General features: G+C 33.0%; 3 protein-coding genes across 3 annotated transcripts; 2 read left to right on the top strand and 1 right to left on the bottom strand.

Annotated features, from left to right (window-relative positions):
* Positions 1–2,682: 2,682 nt before the first annotated feature.
* LOC108475846 (uncharacterized protein At5g23160-like) lies at positions 2,683–4,162 on the top strand. The gene is made up of 2 exons (XM_017777819.2): positions 2,683–3,437; positions 3,549–4,162. The coding sequence occupies exons 1-2, from the start codon at positions 3,156–3,158 to the stop codon at positions 4,026–4,028; spliced, it is 762 nt and encodes a 253-aa protein (XP_017633308.2). The 5' UTR covers positions 2,683–3,155; the 3' UTR covers positions 4,029–4,162.
* A 5,047-nt stretch (positions 4,163–9,209) lies between these two features.
* Positions 9,210–15,823, bottom strand: LOC108474970 (vicilin-like seed storage protein At2g28490). The gene is made up of 5 exons (XM_017776997.2): positions 15,258–15,823; positions 14,977–15,158; positions 14,810–14,890; positions 14,347–14,721; positions 9,210–9,626 (listed from the first exon to the last, which is right to left on the bottom strand). The coding sequence occupies exons 1-5, from the start codon at positions 15,556–15,558 to the stop codon at positions 9,210–9,212; spliced, it is 1,356 nt and encodes a 451-aa protein (XP_017632486.1). The 5' UTR covers positions 15,559–15,823.
* Positions 15,824–17,123: 1,300 nt separating this feature from the next.
* On the top strand, positions 17,124–21,639 carry LOC108475530 (exonuclease V, chloroplastic). The gene is made up of 7 exons (XM_017777501.2): positions 17,124–17,625; positions 17,726–17,830; positions 18,349–18,470; positions 19,399–19,548; positions 19,712–19,865; positions 20,321–20,397; positions 21,191–21,639. The coding sequence occupies exons 1-7, from the start codon at positions 17,254–17,256 to the stop codon at positions 21,438–21,440; spliced, it is 1,230 nt and encodes a 409-aa protein (XP_017632990.2). The 5' UTR covers positions 17,124–17,253; the 3' UTR covers positions 21,441–21,639.
* Positions 21,640–22,040: the final 401 nt, after the last annotated feature.

Genomic DNA, 22,040 nt, shown 5'->3' with positions numbered 1-22,040 from the left:
TCACTTTCTAATTCATATGGTATTTTTTATGTTATGGCAAATATGGAGCGTATGAAAGGTTTGGTATGTAACATATGGTGTATGGATTAGCTATGCTTGATGTGGTTTAGTAAATGATTTTAAACTTGAACATGTCATGTAGATATTCTATGAATTATATATAGATGAAATGGTAAGTTGAATGAGTAGATGTGCTTATACGCTTAAGTGCTTGTAATGAAAATGAGATGATATATTTGAATATGAATTGGCACAGTTAAGATTGGTATTTGGTTGGTTGGTTTGGATGGCATTTGATTTTTTGTATAGAAATGGATAGTTTTGTAATAGGTTGAGTTTATATCGAATTAGTTTTTATTAGAAATGGTTAAATGACTTGTTTTGGTATGAGATGTTATGAGTTTGGAATGTTTTTAGGTGAGTACAATGGTTGGTTTGATTGGAAACTATGAAATAAGTACCAAATGGCTAACTTTTTTTTACCAAATACAGGGTTCTCGTCTTGATGAACATCTTTCCTCATCGCAACGTTGAGCAGCTTGATGTCGTGACGTGACAACTGTTTTGGCAACACCATGACATAGAAGAGATGACGTCATGATGTCGGTCCTGAACTTTTAAAACATTGCATTTTGGTCATATTTCAAGTTTGGATTGACAAAAGAGCTTTCGTAAGCTCGATTAAGACTTGCTTTTGATTGTTTAACCATTAATGAATATGATTGTCACTTAATTGCATGTGTGAATGAACATTTACTATGAATTTGATAGTAGTTGCTCCAACAATGAATATGGCATCCTGTAGCTCAGACTCGGCGACCGGGACGAATCAGGGGTGTTACAGAGGCAAACATGATATTAAGCTTCAACGTAATTTCCTTATCATATTATAAACATACCAACTTCATACAATAATAGAGCTAGTTTTTCGATACAAGATAATACATTTCGTACATAAACTTTAATTACATAAACCCATAACCCTATGTGCCTCCATCCTTTTTTGGTTTAATCTTCTTACAACGCTTAGGAATGGAGTTGATAAAACCATTTGAAAATCCACCTATATCTAAATTGCTTATCCAGGGAAAATAAGGAGGATTTGGATTTCTCCTACGAATATGGTTATCCGTAATCAACTAGGAAGTTCTCTTTCCACTATCTTTTGCGATGCCCTTCAAAAAATCTTTGATTAAGATCTCATACTATTTTGTTCTATTTTTCTTTTTGGAAGATACCTTCAACCACATACTATCCAAGCTAACTTTATGTTTAGCATATATAAATATTTCTCTTAGAAAACGGTATTTCTAAACTTCCCACCTAAACCCAGTATAACATGACCAAATTAACTCCTGCATAATGAGGTTTACAACAATTATGTGGGCAACAACGTAGCCGTTGTTCGAGTTCATGCTGTACTTTTTTTAATTTTCTACAAAAATTCCAACAACTTTTCATTGTTGTTCAATTCTTATATTTTTCACAGTTCAAATAATCCTGACTATTTTTCTCTGCACAAAACGTTTATATAGCATTGTATTTATTACAATATATACCCTAGCCCTAATCCATCTAACCATTTTCAACTAATCATATTTGATAAATTCTAAACTCTACTATATCATGTCACAAAAAAATTCACAAAATATCATTTTATTCTATTCGTAAACCGTAAAACCATAATATAATTGCATTATAAAGTTTTCTTATGTTTTTTCTCGAGCTTGCCTCTTCTAACTTCGATTTTAAAAAAATTACTTCAATTAATACAATGATAACCCACTAATTACGTACAACATTTACAATTTTAATATTATTTAGGTATATTAAATTTTTTTTCTATATTATTCTGGAAAAAGGCAAAATAACATTTATAATTTTCAATAGTTTTTACTTTAATAATTTCTTTTTGCTGGAAAATAATAAAACATTTATAATCCATATATCATTTACAATTTCTTATATTTTCTACGTACTTATCTTCTGATTACTAAAAATATTAAAAATATTTACAATTTAAATATATGTATAATAATTAATTAATTTTTAACAAATTTAATAACAATCTAACAAATAGAAAATTTTCAACTTTATTAACTCCTTATTTTTCTCTCTCTTAACTCTCTGATTTTTCTTCTCCCCACAATATTAGTTTTTTTTTTTTTTTCCTTTTTGCTTTTAAGCAATTTGTTTCAAAAAAATTTAAGGTTTTTAAACACTCTTCTATATGGTAGATTCAAGATTCTCAACCTTTAATCATGTCAAATAATAGGTAGCAGAGCTTCGTTGCTGTCTAAGAAGCCCAAATCGACAATGAATCTCTGCTACACCTACACTAGCATGACAAGCTATTAGAGCCCCAAATTGATATGTCAACAGCCAATTTTAAGGTTCCGAAATTTTTTGTTCGTTTCAAACATATGAGATGCTCAATTTCAACCTAAAATTATCAACCATCATGCCGATTTGGGATATCTATACATCTCTCATATTATTTTAATAAAAATACATATTATTCCATTAAATGTCTATTTTTATTATTCCGAAAAAACTTTAAAAATCATTCTAAATCAATTTAATTTTTTATAGCGATGTTCTGATAATACATGAGGTAAAATAAATTCTGAATTCTAGTTTTTCATTATCTGTCCACCAAAAACAGTTTGTCTTTTTAAATAAGATCAGCACTGAATTGGTGGACGGCTATTCGGACCTCTTCTTCTCGAGTTCACCAACCAAGCCATAATTGCAATCTTTCTTTTTTCAACCAACAAAACACCAAAGCCCCGATTCAAAATAATATCCTTTCACCTGTCCCTTACGGGCAGATGCCCTCAAAGTTGCTTTATCCCATCCAACCCTAATCCCCTCAACCCTTTTTCACTGCCAACTACTCCTTATATATATGCACATAATGCCCCACTAATCACGTCTTAGTCTGGTTATTGGAAATACCTCTTTTTTTTTCAGGTATAAAGCCGGCTGTTTTTCCAGACCAACAAAACACACTTTTCCTTGTTTCGTTTCAGTTTTTTTTTTTTGGCTTCATTTCTTCCCTTGTTTAGACCGAAAATCGAAGCATTCCACTGGTTAATTAAAGTTCTTTACCAGCGGCTGAGCTCCAAGTGTCAGTTACAATAAGAAGGAAATTAATGAAGAACGTTTCGAGGAACAAGTTTTTGCTCTGTTTTAGACCCGTAGTTGATATGGACTTGATGCTTGACCCCAAAGCAGTCGTGGTTGATCCTTCCCAAAATCGTCGGGCCTTAACGTATCTCACCGTCAAAAACAAGGCAGATATTATGAAGCCTTCAACCACTCAGTCTTCGTCTTCTTCTTCAGTTTCTGATACAGAGAATTCAATCATGGTTCATCGTCCCGGGAAGAAAAGATTTTCCCATGTCATCAAAGCTGTTGTATTCGAGATCTTATTGGTAAGTTCTTTCCTTCTTTCCTTTGTTCTTCATCCTTTTTTTTTTTTTTTGTGATGAAGTGATTAACCGCCTGTCATCATCACTAATCGATATATCTTATCTTATCAACAGGCTAAGAGGGTTAAAGATAGAAAAGGTATCCCATTAAGCAGCCATGGTAAGTTGTTGGATACAAGTGCTGATGAATCAGTAAACAAGGTTTCAGCCGCCGAGGGAGTTCAAGGTACTGTTTCAAAGCCTAACTCAGTCCCAAATTCAACGCAAAAAACAAGCAAACATCAAGAACCAGAGATGAAGCCGAAACAAGAAGGAATCCAGAAGAGTTGTTCAAGTTCAAGTTTAAGCAATGCCATATTTATGCTTGTTATTAGTCTGGTAGTGACCATATTCTGGGGCAAAATTTGTGCAATACTTCTTACATCAATTTGGCTGTACTTTCTCCCTCACCACCAACAGCCTGCAGGAGTTATTGAGAACCTGGAAAGCATTACAAAAAGCTCGGAAAAGAAGTCAAAAGATTATTACAGAAAGAAGGTCATAATGGAAGGGTTACTTCAAAGGAAACAAAGCAAAGGGGCATTCAATTTTTGACATTAAAATTTTCTGTTCGCAACAGACAAAATACACAAGCATCAGTTTCTTCTTTCTTGTGCAGTAAATTTTTTTTCTTTTTATTTGGGGAAGATTTCAGAGCATTCATTATTTATTAAATTCTTTCATTCCAATTCCCCTGTTCTTTTTTTTTTTTTTTTGGGGGACGAAATATATGGTTAGATATTGAAAGCAATACAAACAAAATCTCAAAAGATTTGTTATCATTAGAAAAAAAAAAAAACAAACCCAATCCCGTTTCAGCTTGCTGCTTGTTGACTCATTAAGGATTAAATACAATACGTGGGCTGGGAACTGAATTTCTGCAATGCGTATACTGTATGGTTTTGTTGTACTTGATGTACCTTAAGCTCAAGTTACTCAGACCCACAACTTTAAAAATGATCAGATGTTAAAGAATTTAACTAAAAGTGATCCAACTCCACAATTACTAAAGAAAACTCTACATCAAATTGGATACCATGAAAATATATTTGGATATACTGAATTTTTAGTCAAAAAAGATTCGTGTAATTAAGAAGAAAATTGCAGGGAAAAAAGGAGAAGAGAACCTGATCCTAAGTGAAATTCGCTTCAATAAGATTGAATTGCATGTTTTTCACCTGTTTTGTTTGTTAACTATTGACTGGGAGTATCCTAGTATTGTCTAATTTTAACTTTAATACCAACATGCTAATAGTATTTCTACTTTAAAAGGGATAAGGTGACATTTAGTATCTAACCTTGACAAATTTTCTTAATTTTGATTTATGTAATGATGTGACACTCTGGTCGTATAAAAATTATATATATATTTTTAAAAAAATTAGATGATAACATGACACAATATTAAAGGAGGATACCTTATTTTATCCCTCTTTGTTTATCCAGACCTCAGAAGCATTGAATCTGGTATTAAAAGAACGACATTTAAGCAGGAGTTAATTATTGATAAATCGCTGATCTTCAATTATTCACCAAATTTTCTTTGCTAATCTAGACGTGGAATATTATTTTGCTTGGGTTAGTGGGCATGCATGCATGCTGCCAAACATCAAACACATCAACTTTCGTTCCCATAATATAACTGGTAGGAATTTATAGGAAGTTGTCTGCCTTTTATAGTTTTAATTACATTTCATAATTTTGAAGTCCATATGATTTATTCATCACATAAATGAAATAAAATAAACTATAATAATTAAAGTATGATATAGAATATCATATAATACAAGTCGTTTGAATCTCAAATCATTTAAATTACATATATTACATATATGAGAGTGTATAATGACACTTTAAAGATGGAAGGGATGAATGAAGTTAAATATGATTTAAAAAATATTCATATTTATATAATTAAAAAATCATATTTTATATTATAAAATATTTATAAATTGTAATATATTTTTATTTTTTAAATATTAATATAAATATTTTTAATAATATATTATTAAAATAATATTGAAGTACATATAATTATATTAATAATTTGTTATATTATTATATATACATAAATGACTTACTTTTTCAAAAAAATAAATTAATTATGAAAAGAATTATTTTCTAATTATTTTCCACTTTTTATGGAAGCAGAAAATATTATTGGTAAAGTGTTAAAAGGAAAAATTTCTCATGATTAGTTACGTGCTTCCTAATTAAGGTCCGCATGTAAAGGATGCACGTCCAATGCGTATAGAGAAATTATAAAATAATAACTATATAAATACGACAAAGAATGAAAAATAATAATAATAATAAAGCTTTATAAAATTGAATAAAGTTGAGAAACAATGATCTTTTTCTTTGTACAATAAATAAATATCATCGAAGAGAGGCATAAGGTACTTTTCTGCCCCCATTCACAAAAGCTGCCAGATTTGGCAATCTAGTGTTTAAAATTAAATGCACCCTTAGTTATGTTTTATAATATATTTTCAAAAATTTTCTCAAAAATTTTAAAAAATATATTTTTTTTCAGGTTCTTCTAGAGAAGATTAAGGCGAAGTAGATGTGTATGCTTGTAATGTATATATTAAGTAGATGGTGTATATACTAAGCTTAATGAAAGAGAACCAAAAAAGGGAAGATGGTACAGAGACATTCAAAATGGCTTTAATGAAAGGGACATTCTCATATCTAAACCCACCATTATCATCACCACCCTCGCCACATATTTTATTTTATTAGATGAATATGAATCTCCAAATGTATAGAAAATTGTTTTTGAAAAAAAAAAATTATATAGGTTCTAATTATACTTCACAACTCATAAATAGGAGGATAATATATTTCAACACATCCGAACTTATATCTTCCTATATTGACAACAATACACATACCAATTGAGTTAAAAATCAATTGATTAAATTAACGATATCTTGAATTAATACCAAAATTAAAAGTAAGAATTTTAAAAATTTAAATTTGAATTTTTATTATGAAAAGAAAAAAACCAACCCTTGGGTTTCACAGGATTCTCGACATTTTGGTCTCTCATTCACGTATTGAGATATATATAATTGGCTTAAGCTCTTTTAGGACTTAAAAAATTGAATGGTATTGGTAAAACTTTATAGCTTGATACTTATACGCCTAATCTTTGATTCTTATAATAGAAATTCATTGGCTTTGGCCCGCTCTTTTCATAAGCTAAAGTTGTCATTGTAATTTGGAATGGAAATCAATGGAGATTATTCCTTTTCTTTTCCCTTTATTCCAGGAAAATAAAAATGAGAGGACACATTAAAAATGAGTTCATAATTATGAAACTGGGCATCACTCACTCCTATGAGAAAATGCTTGAGCGGTAGTAAAGCTGACAACACCCTTAGGCTAAGAAGAACCTCACATCTCTGTACGTTGCACTTTAGGCCCAACACTCAACCATACATCTCTTGTGAGTTTGGGGCTTAAAAATAAGTTTTATTTACCGTATTGTGATTACCGGTAGAACTGTTTATGGGTTAGATCACTTTCTAGACTAACTTGAACAAATATTTATTATAGTATTTAGAAACTTGGCAAAAAAAGTAGTAAATTACAATTACGAAAAATAATTCATTTAAATGAGGTGACCAAATTTTAAAGTTGTCGAGATAATATATGAAAAATGAAATTAAGTAACACTTCAATAGCCATTAAGGCAATTTAAATACTTGTCATATTTAAGTTGACAATTTAATGAATAAGATCTTTGGACGTGTTAATATTGTTGTTATATTGAAGTTACTATGGTCCATCTATGGAAACTGATTAAAGATTGTATTGAATATGAGTGCATCAATTCAACCCTTTGAATGTGGAGATTCGATTAAGATTACATTGTTGAATTTGGAGAACAAATCTCCAATTGATTGTGCTTTTAATGTTTATGTTGTAATAGCTATTTTTAATGAGTTACTCTATATTCACTTAGATTTTATGTTAGCAAGCCGAAATTGATATATGCTTTGAGGTTTGTTTAAGTTATGTATGAAAGCTTATTAAATGTATTCTAATATGTTCATTTGAGGAATTGTCTTTGTGAGAGAGTGCAAACTCAATTGTAAACATTGTTGAATGTTTACTACCCAAGTTCTTAGGGGAGGATTTGGACGCGAATGTTCTAGTTTTTAGGTACAAATGTGAGATCTCTATTGGTGAGTGATAAAGTGCGAATTGATGCACACATGTTAGAGAAATAAACAATAATGTAAAATATTTATTTAAATCACAAGATAGAACCTGAACAACATAGATATATATACATATACATATATATATATATATATATATATATATATATATAATCTGAAAACAGAAATAAAAACTTGATTGAAATGTTATACTCATAGGTAGGCAGGAAAAAACTGAATGGTAGTTGAGGCTTATTTTTACAGTTTCCTTAAGACAAATTTGACCGCTCCTTCGGTGCTGGAAAAACGCTGGTCAGCTATCTCCCAAGATACAATAATGAGATGAGCATGATAGTAGCATTACTGCAGTGATCAACGAACTATAGCCTTGCTTTCTTCTATAACCAAAAAAAGGTTTGAAATAGGCAAGGAAAAGATCTCGAGATTTTGGAAAAAAAATTTGTGTATCTTTTCCTGCAAATTATTTGATTTTAAATAAAATTCAAAATGTTTTGAAAATTTTGACTAATGGAACCAATAACTTCCGTGAACTAAGGAGCCATTAATGTTTGAATTAAAGGAGCCATTAACCTCAATTTTGTCCTTTTAATTTCAGCAGTATTTGAAGAGATAAGCTCTGTTGAGGAAAATAAAATTATGTATTGGGCTAAAATACCTGTAAGCCTGAAAGGGCCCGACTGGTCTAGACAATTCGCATCACCCACGTCGTATAGGTGTGCCCCTAACCCCGATGAGTTTGGATTTGTACCCCTCTACGCGTGAAGGAGAGCATTAGTTTAGTCATTAAATAACTACTAAGTTGGTTCATATATATAACATATTCCGCACTTGATATCTAACCAATTTGTGACTAAGCTTTCCATTTTTCTCAACATAATTCACAAGTGGCTTACTTTGAGCATCAATTTCTCATTCATCACTCAACTATTTTGAGCATATGATATACCATTGTAAAGGTCTCATGGGGTAGAATATAAAACCATAATTTTATGATTCAAATATCCACCTTTACTAATCAAGAATATGCCTCAAAGCTTCCAAAAATCTATTTTTTCCAACACGAATCACTTATCGTGTTTGTGAATAAAGATAGTGAAATTATCCACTGAGTTAGGCTTCGCAAACATAGGGAAATTGAACTACGCAAACAAATATTTGGTGTTATTTAGTTTTGTTGGCACAATTTTTTGCACTGCCAAATTGTAGTGGCCACTACAGTCAAGCACTTTTATTACAATTTTCATATTAAGTAAATAAACAACTTAAGGTAGTAACAAAATTCAAATGTTTAATGATGGACAAAAAGGAGGGAAATAAAAAGAAAATGGTGATGATTTTATTAACTAATAATAAAAATTTCATTGAAAAACACTAAAAGAAGTGAAAAAAGAAATCAATGAAAATAAGAAAAGCTTCCTAGTCTACAACATTCCTACATTACCAGCCATTTCTTATCAATTAAATCCATAACTAATATTCATTAAAAATAACCCAGAATGAATTATTTCATTCTTAAAGTTATTTAATCACCTTTTGGATTGCCTTAAAATGCAAACACCTTATTTTTCTTATCATCATCATCTGTTAATGATGATGAAGGAAGGATAATAGATTCATGTTGAGCATTGATCAAACGTCTAATTCTCTTCTTGCTCACACCAAATGCATCGGCAAGTTCAAGGTTGTTCAAAGTGTGAAGAAGGGAATTTGCACCCACTAGGAACTGAGGTCGGTTCTTATGTGATGAAGTAGTGAATCCCAAGAACTTGAATGGCTCTGATTTTGATGCTATTTGACAGAAAGGGAAGTATCTTGGTACCCAAAACATATCGCCTTCTTTTACATAGGTATCCATTGCTAAGGTTCCATTTGGATACACTACCTGAACTCTACCACTTCCCCTTAATACAATGCTGTATTCTGTCGCTCTTGGATTCAAATGCGGTGCTAACATCGATCCCTGACAGTTTAAGCAATATCAATATCATGAAAGATAGGATGTTATGGAGAGAAATAATTGTTCTGTATTTATGTTATTTCTATTATTCATTGTTCTGTTTTGATGTAGTGATGCACAACATTTTGGACTAAAACCTTTAGTCAAACATTGCGTTACGAGTCAATATCTATGTCAAGTTAAAAAACAATGTGTTTTGAGCATTATTAGATTAATGAAACAGTGCGTATGGGGAGGGTACAGTTGTAACATAACGACTCTTTCAACCAACCCTATAGCCGTTGTTGATTTCCATATTTAAGCAGAGGATTGAGGATGGTAAAACGGTTATGAAAATTCAGTGAAGAATTTTATTTTATTTTTTCTTCTCTCGTTCTTCTCCTTTCTCTCTATATTATCTTCCTCTATTTTCTTTCATATTAAAGGTACCAGAGCCTTTCAATCCTCAATGGCTGAAGACAGTGTGACAAATTAAGTGCAGAAAGACATGGCCCATCTTAAATAGGAGGTCGTTCAGCTTCAAATAAAGATTTCTCAGTGGGAAACTAAGTTTGATGCTCACTTGAAGGAACTAAGAGATGACTTTCAAAGGAAAATCAAGTCTGAGTTGAAAACTTTATTTGAGCAATAACTAGGTGGTCACTCACATTTTGTTATTACTATTAGATCTTCTTAGGATAAGAGGAAAGGCATTTTAGGTGGCTCTCCACCTAGTTTTCCCAAAAGGTGACTCTAATTGTCTCACTTATGGTGGATTTAAGAAGTGTTGAACCACCTTCTCAGTTGAACCACTTGGAAAGACCTATGCACACTTATAAGCTTGAGTGTCTAAGGTTTGGTGGCACTAACTTTAGAAGCTGGTGGTCTAACCTGGAGCAGTACTTTGAAGTTGAAGGTGTGGTCGATAATGCTAAGGTGGGGACAATTATGTTGCATTTAGAGGGAAAAGCTCTTGATTGACATCATTTCTATACCCAGAAGTAAGGATGATTTCATCTACTCACCTGGTACAATTATGCTCACAGTCTTAAGGAACAGTTTGGATCTAAATTTTTCCTAGATCCTATGGCAAAATTGGTCCCCCTTAAGCAATAAGGTTTAGTTGACCATATCATGATACTTTTGTAAGTCTCATCAACCAATTACAATTACTTGAGAATTATGCTTTGAGTATCTTTATTAGTAATTTGAATATGGAGATTGGACAATACCTGTAACTGTTCAAGCCTAAAACACTAAAGGGATTTTTAGTTGTTAGACAAGTTAAGGGCATTATATTGAACAATCAGAAGAAGGATCTTTCAATAAGAGTTAGGGGGCAACCTTAATTGCTAGCCTTATTCCCTACTACAAGAGTTAGCCCTACCTTGAATCACACTCTTGTCTCTATTGGGGTTCTCTTATGTACAAGTAGTTAGAAAAGTCATACTAAATCCATCACACAAAATGAAATGAAGGATAGAAGGAAGAAGGGTCTATGTTTTTGGTGTGTAGCCAAGTACACTCCTGGTCACAAGTGCATGAAATCCTAGTTGTATCAACTTCTGTTGGACCTTCAATCAGATGGTGATGGTGAAGTAAGGAGTCCTCAATCTGAAGAATTTCAAGACTATTAGGAGCATCTTAAGATCACTTAGTAGGAGGAAGAGGCCCTCACACCTCATATTTTATCCTTACATTCAATCTAAGGATCTTATGGTTACAATACCATGAGGATAGCAGCTCAAATAAGGACTACTTGGGTAATCATATTGGTAAACTTAGGTAGTACTTACAATGTTATGGATGCCAAGCTGGTGAGGAAGCTTTTCTTACCAATTAAGCACTCTTGCAAGCTAAAAGTCACTATTGCTAATGAGGCCAGTATGTCAACCCAAGGGCATTATAGAATAATTTCTTAGGAAGCACAAGGGAATCAATTTGTTACTAATTTCATGATTTAATATTGGGGATCCAATGGTTACTGCCCTTAGGGTCCATTCTCTAAAACTTTGCTTTCATTACAATGCAATTCTTCTATCAAGGGCACACTTGCATCTTACAAGGCATAATGCCTAGTGCAATTCAAATCTTGTCTGCGACTCAGTCCTTCAAGTACTTCTCCATGTTAGGACAAGGTTATTGTACATTGGAGTTGACTCCAAGCAATCAAGCATCCTTGGTAGCAGTTGCCAAACCTTCTAGTGACGACCTCCAACAATTTCTAGTAGAATATGATGATGTGTTTTAGGTTCCTAGTGGATTACCCCCTTTTCGATTACAGGATCATTGAATTCCCCTTAGAGATGAGAATATAATGGTGAAAATATGGGCCTACCATTATCCAACAATTAAAAAAAGTGAGTTGGAAAGGTTGATACAGGAGATGTTACAAGTTGGCATTATCAGATATATCAATAGCTCATTTGCTTCTCCTATTATCATGGTAAAAAAGAAAGACGGCAATTGGAGACTTTGTGTGGATTATAGGTAGCTCAATCAGCTCACTGTTAAAGATAAGTTCCTCATTCCAGTGATAGATAAACTACTAGATGAGCTTGGACATGCTACATTCTTTTCCAAACTAGACTTGAGGTCTGGTTACCATCAAATTAGCATGTGAGAGCAATACATTCATAAAACAACTTTTAGAACACATGAATACCACTATGAGTTCCTAGTTATGTCTTTTCATCTTACAAATGCCCCATCTAGATTTCAAGCCTTGATGAATGATGTACATAAACCCCTTCTTAAGAAATCGATTCTAGTGTTCTTTGATGACATTTTGGTTTATTCAGTTGATTGGTCTGATCATCTGTCACACCTTAGGACAGTTTTACAGTTGCTATGGGAGCATCAATTATATGCCAAGAAAAATAAATGTAGTTTTGGCACCACTGAGATAGAATATTTGGGTCATATTATCTAAGATGGATCAGTGGTAATAGATGCTTCCAAGGTTAAGAGTGTGCTTAATTAGCCAATACTAGTCTTTCAAAGAACTAAAAGGATTCTTGAGGCTATATGGTTATTATAGAAGGTTCATCAAGCACTATGGTGCATTGGCTAAGCCCTTAACTAAATTGTTAAAGAAAGATACGGTGTGGGAATGGTCCAATTAAGTTAATGATGCTTTGGCGTGCATGCAACCAGTCATAGGCTTGCAGGACTCCTCTATTGGAAGGGTTTATCAATAGATGTTAAATAGTGGGTGTGAAAATGTGACATCTATCAAAAATGCAAAAGTGATAACTCTGCTTACTGTGGACTCTTGCAACCTCTACCAATTCTTGATAGAGCATGGTCAGTTGTGAGTATGGACTTCATTGAAGGCTTGCCAAATTCAAGGGGAAAGGATATTATACTGGCTATGGTTGATAGACTAACTAAGTATCGCCATTTTGTGGCTATGTCCCACCCCTTTACTGCTCTGAAAATATCTCAAGAGTACCTAAATTAGATCTACAAATTGTATGGCACTCTAAAATCCATCATTTCAGATAAGGACAAGATATTCATCAACCTCCATTTGTTAATTACCTATCACCTTAAAACTTATGGGCAAATAGAGGTATTCAATAGATGTTGGAGGGATATATCTCAAGTGCGTGAATGGTAAAAGACCTGGTAATTAGATGCTTTGGCTGCCCATAGTTGAATGGTGGTATAACACCACCTTCTATTCAACTATTTACTCCACCCCATTTGAGGCTTTATATGGCTAAGAGTCTCCTTATCGCCTACCTTACCTAGTTGGTTCATCTTCTGTGGACATAGTGGATAGAAGTCTCCAACAAAGAGACACAATAAGGAAGTTGCTTAAGTTTTATTTGAAAAGGGCCCAAGACAGCATGAAGCAAGCAGTTGATCGCAATAGCAATGACAGAGAATTCCAAGTTGGGGATTATGGGTATTTTAAGCTACAACCTTATATGCATCATACAGTAAGGAGACTCTTGAACCAAAAGTTGTCTCCCACATTTTTTGGTCCTTATGGTACTGAAGAAAAGGTGGGAAATGTGGCTTTTCGGCCAAAACTACCATTGGGTTCTCGGATTCATCCTACTTTTCATGTTTCTCAACTCAAGAAATGTGTAGGTAAGGCCCTAAGTCATACTAGTTTGCCATTGGTGGGTACTGATAGAGCTATGACCAAAGAACCAATTTGAGTAGTGGACAGACGCAAGGTGAAGAAAGGGAATCAGGCTGTCATAGAAGTCTTGGTAGAATGGGCCAACACATTCCTTAAAGATTCAACTTGGGAGAATCTGCAAAACCTACAGCAACGATTTCCAACGTTTGATCCTTGAGGGCAAGGATCTATTTTGGGGAAGGAGTAACTGTTATGGAGTGAAAAAATTATTTTGTATTTCTATTATTTCTGTTATTCATTGTTCTGTTTAGATGTATTGATGCAGAACGTTTTGGGCTAAAATCTTTAGTCAAAGGATGTGTTGCGAGTCGGTGTCTATTTCGAGTTAAAAAATGATGTGTTTTGAGCATTATTAGTTTAATGAAACGGTGCGTATGGGAAGGGTGCATCAGTAGCATATCGGCTCTTTCAACCAACTCCATAATCATTGCTGATTTCCATCTTTAAGCAGAGGATTGAGGGTGGTAAAACGATTATGAAAATTCAGTGAAGAATTTTGTTTTCTCCTTTCTCTCTGGTATTTTCCTCCATTTTCTTCCGTATCATATGAATGCGCTAAAACTTGGTACATTGATTGAGATTGATTACCGCTGTAAGATTGACAAGAAAAATGCCAATTCCAGCATTTTTGAGAGGCTTATATTCAGATCCATCAACTTCAGTTCTCCATCCATAGTTGTTCTTGAAATCAGGGCTTTTCTGGTATATGTTGTAGGATTTTGGAGCTTTATGCTTCTTATTACTGTCTTGAATTCCAAAAATATTGGGTAACAGTTTCCACCATGACCATTCTTTCTCTTCTTCAGTTCGTTCTTGGACCATTCTCTTTACGTGTTTCAGTCTATCTTGTTGCTCAAGTAATAAGAATTTTGTCCAAATGCTTGATCCATGAGAGTGGGTCAAATAAACAATTGGCCCCTCCTGTTGTTTTCTCAAAATGCCACTCACTTTCGACGCCGAGACCTGTAAAAATCATGGCTATTATTATGCTAACATTAGTGCACCACCAACCACGATGGTAGTAGCTACAGCTATAATGTATTTTGCTTACGTTGAATGCTGTTGATAAAGTTTCAGAGCCAAACCCAGCAAGGACTGATGTTGGATAGGTTCCTCCACCAATAAAGAAAGGCTGCAATGCATATATAGTAAATGCCCATGTTAGATACATTTTTGGATTCAACCCTCGCATTCGAGTCGAGTAACTTGTTATTATACCTGGAAAGTACCCATATTGAGGCTCTCAGAGGGATCAATGCTACAAATAATGTGAAGTCTCTGAGATTCCTCTGTGTTCAAAATGTAGAACGTTGAACCAGCTCGGATCTGATACACATCTCCATTCTTCAATTCCCTCTCCACCATGTGATCTTTGTAGATCAACCCTACCGTGGCTTGACCTGCATCGGTTCAAAGTCCCACGAAGCAAAAGATGATCAAAACTGAAAAAAGTAATAAATTGTAATAGAATCACAAATGAGAAACAAAAACTGACATACCAGCATGAATGAAGAGTATCAGATTAGAGTCAAGATAAAGAGGGAGGAAAAGGGTCCGAGGCTCCATTTTAATGAACCCTATGTGCAATAGTTTCTCAAAAATCCTTCCTCCATGGCTTCTTACAACCCTCATTTCTCCAGCATCGGTTTTTATCACAGACTCTGAGTTTGGCAACAAGAACCATTCCTGTTTTACGTCTCCTTCACCACTCTTTGGTTTCTCTCCTTTGAACCCTATTGCCATTGTTGCTCCATAGCCAAGAACAAGCACTACCAGCAAAAGCCACAATCTTTTACCCATCTTTTTGTTTCTTTAGCAACTGGTTTGGTTTGAGCTGAGGTGATCGAAGTGGTTTATGTAGAGAAGTGGGGGGAGACGCGTGTAAATCATCCATGGTTTGTCGGTTTAGGTGGCGGATAATGATTTAAAACTAGGTGAGAAACATCAGTTCTTTGCATGACAAAATCGACGTATGTTTTAGGAGTAACGATCCAATCCATATTTCTCGCTCTTTCTTTTTGTTTGTTGATTTAATTTTTCATTGCATATTTTCCCTTGAAATTCTACACGCAACTTTGAATTTATTTACTAAATCACATATAAATAACACAATATTTTTGTGGTCTTATCCTGCAAGGAATTGGATCTTCTTTTTCTTCTTCAAACCTCCTTTTTCTTTTAAGTGTAAAAAGGAAAAGTAAAGACATTTCTTTTAAAAGATGTCATTTTTATTGCTTAAATCTACTTTTTCTTTTTTGTATACGTATCTTTGGATTACGGTCATCTCACGCTCAGAAGTTATAAAAATCTAAAAAATATAAGTCAAAAAATCAAAAATATATTTAAAAATTCAAATAGTTAAAAAAATAAAAATATTTTATAATGTTTCATAATAAAATCAAGAAACATTTTCAGAAACATTTTTTATAATTTACATGATGTTATATTAAAAGTATATCTTTTAATAAAAATAGAAAAAATTAATCTTTCAAAAAATAAAAAAATAAATTTTTTATTAAAACGATTTTTTAAATTTATAAAAATTAAATGAAAATCATGAAAATATTCATTGAGTCGTGTACCTTTTTTTATTACATGTAATGTAATTTTATGTATCTTTTAGATTTTTAATAAATTTTTAAAATTTTGAATGATGATATTATTGTGATGTCAAATATTAGTTTCATTTTGAAATAGAGGTGACCACGGTCGAGCCAAAATAAAAATTTAGATCTATTTGTTAAGCTTGGCTCTAAATATGGGCTTAAAATTTTGCCTAAATCAATCTTGATAAAAATACTAAAACTCGGTCCAATCTAACCCGCCCATATTAATTTTTTATATTATTTTTTTATATAAATTTTAAATATATACCAAGCAATAACAATAAAATAATAGCAACATAATAATGAAATAGTAGTAAAATAGAGAGAAAATAACAAGAAAATATTATTAAAATAATAAAAAAGTAGATTTTTTTGTCATTTAGTGAATTCGGGCTGGACCAGGCTTAGGGTAAAAAAGTCTTACCTGAGGCCCAGTCCATTTTCAAAACAAACCTTTTTTTTTTATACAAACTCATTTTTCAAGCTTATATTTTTGCCCAAAACCTCCCACTTTTTGAACGGGCATTCAGGTCGAGTTGGGTAGCCTAGCCCATGAGCAAGTCTATTTTGAACTGCATAAAAAATTTAATACTATTTGTCCGAAGTACCATTTGGTCCATTTTGTGTAATGGAAGTATTAATTAAAAATAAGTACCAAAATGAATGTCTAGACCAAACATAGATACTAAAAAGTATATTTACCCTTTTTGAAAAGGGGTGAAAACGACGTTGTGCTGAAGCAGACCCAAAGCTGAAGCAATCTTTCTTTACCGTGGAGAAAAATAATAATAACAAAACTCAATTACAAAATCTGAAGTAACGATTATTTGTTTAGTTCCAAATCCAACGGTCATTTCCCCGCAAAAAACTCGTCAGATTCAAAACAAAAATGACTGAGTCGCCTCCAAACACTCCTCCCAATTCAAACTCTCAACATGAAACGATTCCCACTATCCCGATCGAGTTCGTGAGTGAAGAAGAAATGGCTCTCATCGAAGCAGCTTATGCAGCAACTCGTTCTTCCCTCTCTTCCTCCAGTTCTTCTTCAATTTGTTCACCCACTTCCCGCTTTCAAACCCGCTCCAGGACAATCCACTCCATTACCCTCTTATCTAAGCGTGGTTTAAATGGTTCCAGCGAGCTTGATATAGAGGATTCCGACTATTTAAAGAATCCCCAGAAGAGGATTAGAGTTGCTCAATCCTTTTTGCATCGGTTTAGAAGAAAACGGGCGTTATCCGTCACAGATATTACTGCCACGGTATTGAAATTTGTTTTTACGTTTTCAAGGATTTTTAGATTATGGGTTTGGTTTGCTTTCCAATTTTAGTTAGTTGTTAATTAAATGGAAATCTGCATAGGAATGGTGTGAAAAGCAAATGGAATTTTCCCTCCTCTTTGGGAAACGAAAAATCAGTAAAGCTATGAAAGCTGGTAAAGCTCGCCATGAGAAACTTGAAGAAGAGGTGCTGTTTTTAAGCTCATGAATTTTCAAATTTCCCTTAAATACGACTGCTCTTTACATGTTTGTCCAGCTTACTTGACATGTCTCGGTTAGAATCTTTATAGTTTATGCATTTACCTTCATATTCTCAAACTTTGGCTAAATTTTCTCTTCAATTCATTAGTTAAATTTGTTTCCTTATACGGTGCATTGTATATCAAATGCTGTATCACCCAAATTCTTCACTACACTAGTTTTTAACACATATTCCATGCATCATTTCTGAAACTTACCCGGTTAATGGTTAAATTGGATAACAAAACTTGGGTTGAATGGAAATACTTCCAAGTGACGCTTGTACATAGCTCTGAGGTTTACTTTCAAGCTTAAATTACCCTATATGTTCTAAAGTTGTTTGTTTCATTCATTTTGGTAATCTTGTCTAGAGTTCCATTGTCAACTTCTTTTTTTTTTTTTTTTTATTGTTCACTTTAGAAACACTTAATGTAAGGATTTGACATAAATTGTGTTTCTTTGCAGATTGTTAAAAAAGTAAAAGTTCATATCGAGTCAGCTGAAGATAGGTGGGCATTGAAGTTCATTAACTTCATAACTTGTGCAAATCAATTACTATTTGAAGGAATAACACGTGAGCTACCACTGTAAGTTCCAACAGTTTATGTTATCTCCACAATCAAAATCCATCTCTGGCTTTTCATGCTTCACATAACACTCAGCCTTATAAACAATTTTACTGTGCATGAAAGAAAAACATTTCATGCTTCACATAACACTCAGCCTTATAAACAATTTTATTGTGCATGAAAGAATAACATTTCATGCTTGAGCTCTAGGTTATTACATCTTTCACGTAATTTTTTCTTTGACAAATTGACTAAGAAAGTGGTTTAAAGAAACTTTCCAAGATTTTGTTTTTAGATCCTGTGTTACTAGAACTTGGGTGTGTGTCAGATATAGGTATGTGCCCAACACAAATAAAGCTTAATCTTTTAAAGCTTTCTATGTAAAGTTCCTTGGATGGTCATATCCTCATTCTCATGTCTAGATATGTGCCAAATATGGGTACTTAAAGAAAAATGAAGAGTAAAAACAACATAATTTAGATCCATAGTTCAAGATTGTCATATCTTGATTAGCAGAATTTTTTTTTTCTCTTAAGCATGTACTGGTGGGTAGTCTAGATCAAATGTCTGTAAAACTCAGATCATATTATCAAAATAGCAATTTTAATGAAATCTGGCTATATATATGTATATATATTATTTTTTAATTACTTTTCTTCCAGTTAAACATTCAAGTTAGTTTTTTCTTATCCCAATGATGCTTCTGGGCTTAATGAAATTTGTATGTAGACGAAGCAATCAAAGAGAAGTTTAATACTTACAAATTTTAAATTGGCATAGAAATGATACTGCACAATTTTTTCAGCATGCTTTTGTTTATCAAAGTTTTTGTTTGTTGAAAAGGTTAGTGAAATGACATTTAAATAATGGTTTGCTACGCAAATAAGAGCTATTGGTTTTCATTGTAATTTCCCTACCATGGACTTTGTTGCTTATATAATATCAGAGTAGGCTTTGTGGAAGGCATATGGCTAGTAGGAGTTATCGATGAGTTGCGAATGCCTGAAAATGGAAGTGATAGAAACCCGATATTAGTAGACACAAAGACTCGTGTACGAGACACTCTTCCTGCTGAACCACAAAGCAGAAATGGAAGGTTGGATATTTTACTGGCTTCTGTTATAATGCAATTATTATCAAGATTTGATATATATACAATGCATCAGAATCTTTCTAATGACTAGCCACTAGCATTTTTATCCACTTCTATTATATTGCTTGTACCAAATTTCATGAATCTAACTTATTTTCTGTGGCAGGCTTCAATTGATGTGCTACAAGTATTTGTGGGACACCTTGGTTGCAAATAGCTTCGCTTCTGGACAATTTTTCGATTTCTTTTCACTGAATCGTAACTACATGTTATCGAAGGATATCAGAGAGAGAACTGCTAGTTCAGGTTTTCCAGCTAAGGTAACTTTATGTATCTTATTTATTTATTTATTGCCATTTGATCTGCAATGGCCAGGGTATTTAGAGGGTGATGTACCATCTTTTTTATTAGACAAAATTGATGATACTTCTATTCATATCTTTTGGTTTTGGTGTATTGTTCATCAATGAGGATGGGTTAATCTTCTTTTTTGGTATAAAGGAGGTCGCATCTTAGTTTGGGAATAAGGGAAGGGGCTGCAAATACTAATATTCAAACTCCAAAAGGCACATCTTAGAGGTAGCTGCATAAACCAATTGAAGTGAACTCTGAGTTCAAGGATGGGTTAATCTGTTGCAAGCAAATAATTCTTACTATTTTTTGCATTATGGTGAAGGGTGAAACATAGAGTTAAGAGTAACCAAGGTAACCAATTTATCTTCATGGCATCAAGTTTAACTCAAATAGTTGTTTTTTCTCCTTGTATTCTGTGCAGACACTTGATGACGTGATTCAATATTACATAAACACATGTAGCATGCTTCCCATCTCTCACGACCGGCTACTATTGAGGTGAGTGAAAAACTAAAGAACTTTGACATGATAGTTGAATATTTTTGTTTTACCAGTGACATGATAACATTGAGGATATGATAGATGGAATAAAATGGACAATTGTTTTCAAAAATTATATGGGGCCTTTGATTCAGTTTTGTAAAACATGGTCTGTTTTGACAGTTGCTGAGATTGAAGTCAAACCAGAAACAGCTAAATGTTAAAATATATTTTGACACTTAACAGCCTTGTGTGCTCCGATGCCACTTTAATTTCTGTTTCACTGATATCTCTTACAACTGTCTTGACAATAACATAAATATAATAGGAAAGTGATGGTCACTAAACTAACTATAATTACAACAAAGGCAAGTCCGTGTAGAAATGCCCAGGCTGTGTGGATCCTGGAAACAGCTCTATTCGTCCGATTTTGGCTCGTTTTTCGCTCCTTTTGCTCCCAAATGCTCTCCGAAGTATAGAAACATGAATTTAAAGGATTAGGAGCATCAAATTCACTAATTTACATCATTAATCATCCAAAAATGCATTAAGAATGACTTAAAATATGTTACTTTTACAGCTTATAAGAAAGTTAAGAAACCTTTGTTATATTAAGACAAGAAGCCCTATTAGTAAACTTTTTATGGTATGAGATATATTCATTTTGTTGCAACGGAGGAATAGGAAAGTTAAGAAGAACCTTGATTTGTTGGATGTTACTTTTCAAGAATAACTACGTGAACCAACTTAGCTAGAGTTATATGTAAACCTTTTTTTTACCGAGCTGTATGATGTGGTTGCTTTGAAGCAGATATGAACTACAAAAAGATCAGTCAGTGCTGGGTGAAGATGAATTTGCATATGATCCTGATTGGCTCAAAAGACAAATTCAAAGCAATCTTGAATTCTGGTTAGGTGAACGAGAAGCCAGTTACACCCCGCAAGAAGAACGTTGGAAGTGTCGCCATTGTCAATTTGCTTCAATTTGCTCTGGAAACCCATTTCCTAATATTCCGCGAGGCTCTTCTTCTAGCTCTGATTATGGCAGCTCTTCAAGCTAGAAATGATAGTAGACAGTTCAATCCTAAATGTATAGATTATATTTCTACATTTTTTCTTATTTACTTCTTATGTAAACATTCATAGGTTGCAAGAATTGCTGTAAAATTTGCTCCAAAAATGTATGTAGGACTAGGTGAACAATTGTTGTAATTTATACAGTTAATTGTTATTTATGAATTATACAGATTTTTATTAAAACTTGAGTTTAAGGATTTCTATATTAAATTTATTATTCATATTGAAATCGATTAGGATCTATAGATACTTAGTTTTGGCTACCGTTTTAGGAAAGTATATTACCAAGATCTTTGTTGTGTTTTCTAGCAGTTTCGAAATACTAGCATGATGTATTCTATGTTTGTTCTTTTTCCATTTCCATTTTCCACTGTATTATTCCTTTTGTGTGTGGCTATATTGAATTAACAACATTGACTCATTTTTCTCCTAATTGTTGCCTTCTTTCATCTAGAATAAAGACAATATGCTACTAAGCCCTTTAATATGAATTATGACTATATATTAGCAGGAAGTTTTTGCTTCACACCATAATATAAACTCTGATTCTTAAATCTCTAGTTTGATACATATTTTATTTGATG

Source organism: Gossypium arboreum, chromosome 3 (genome assembly GCF_025698485.1).
Source record: "Gossypium arboreum isolate Shixiya-1 chromosome 3, ASM2569848v2, whole genome shotgun sequence".
Taxonomy (NCBI): domain Eukaryota; kingdom Viridiplantae; phylum Streptophyta; class Magnoliopsida; order Malvales; family Malvaceae; genus Gossypium; species Gossypium arboreum.
The sequence above is the reverse complement of the archived record's forward strand: the minus strand, read 5'-3'. Positions and strand labels throughout refer to the sequence as shown.

Excerpts from the sequence above, each read along its gene's own strand:
- LOC108474970 (XM_017776997.2), bottom strand. The coding sequence starts at position 15,558 with ATGGGTAAAAGATTGTGGCTTTTGCTGGTAGTGCTTGTTCTTGGCTAT. Across the intron at positions 15,159-15,257 it reads GATACTCTTCATTCATGCTG|GTCAAGCCACGGTAGGGTTG; the intron begins GTATGTCAGTTT and ends GAACCGATGCAG. Across the intron at positions 9,627-14,346 it reads TTCTTGTCAATCTTACAGCG|GGATCGATGTTAGCACCGCA; the intron begins GTAATCAATCTC and ends TTAAACTGTCAG.
- LOC108475530 (XM_017777501.2), top strand. The coding sequence starts at position 17,254 with ATGACTGAGTCGCCTCCAAACACTCCTCCCAATTCAAACTCTCAACAT. Across the intron at positions 17,831-18,348 it reads ATGAGAAACTTGAAGAAGAG|ATTGTTAAAAAAGTAAAAGT; the intron begins GTGCTGTTTTTA and ends GTTTCTTTGCAG. Across the intron at positions 20,398-21,190 it reads CACGACCGGCTACTATTGAG|ATATGAACTACAAAAAGATC; the intron begins GTGAGTGAAAAA and ends GCTTTGAAGCAG.
- LOC108475846 (XM_017777819.2), top strand. The coding sequence starts at position 3,156 with ATGAAGAACGTTTCGAGGAACAAGTTTTTGCTCTGTTTTAGACCCGTA. Across the intron at positions 3,438-3,548 it reads TTGTATTCGAGATCTTATTG|GCTAAGAGGGTTAAAGATAG; the intron begins GTAAGTTCTTTC and ends TCTTATCAACAG.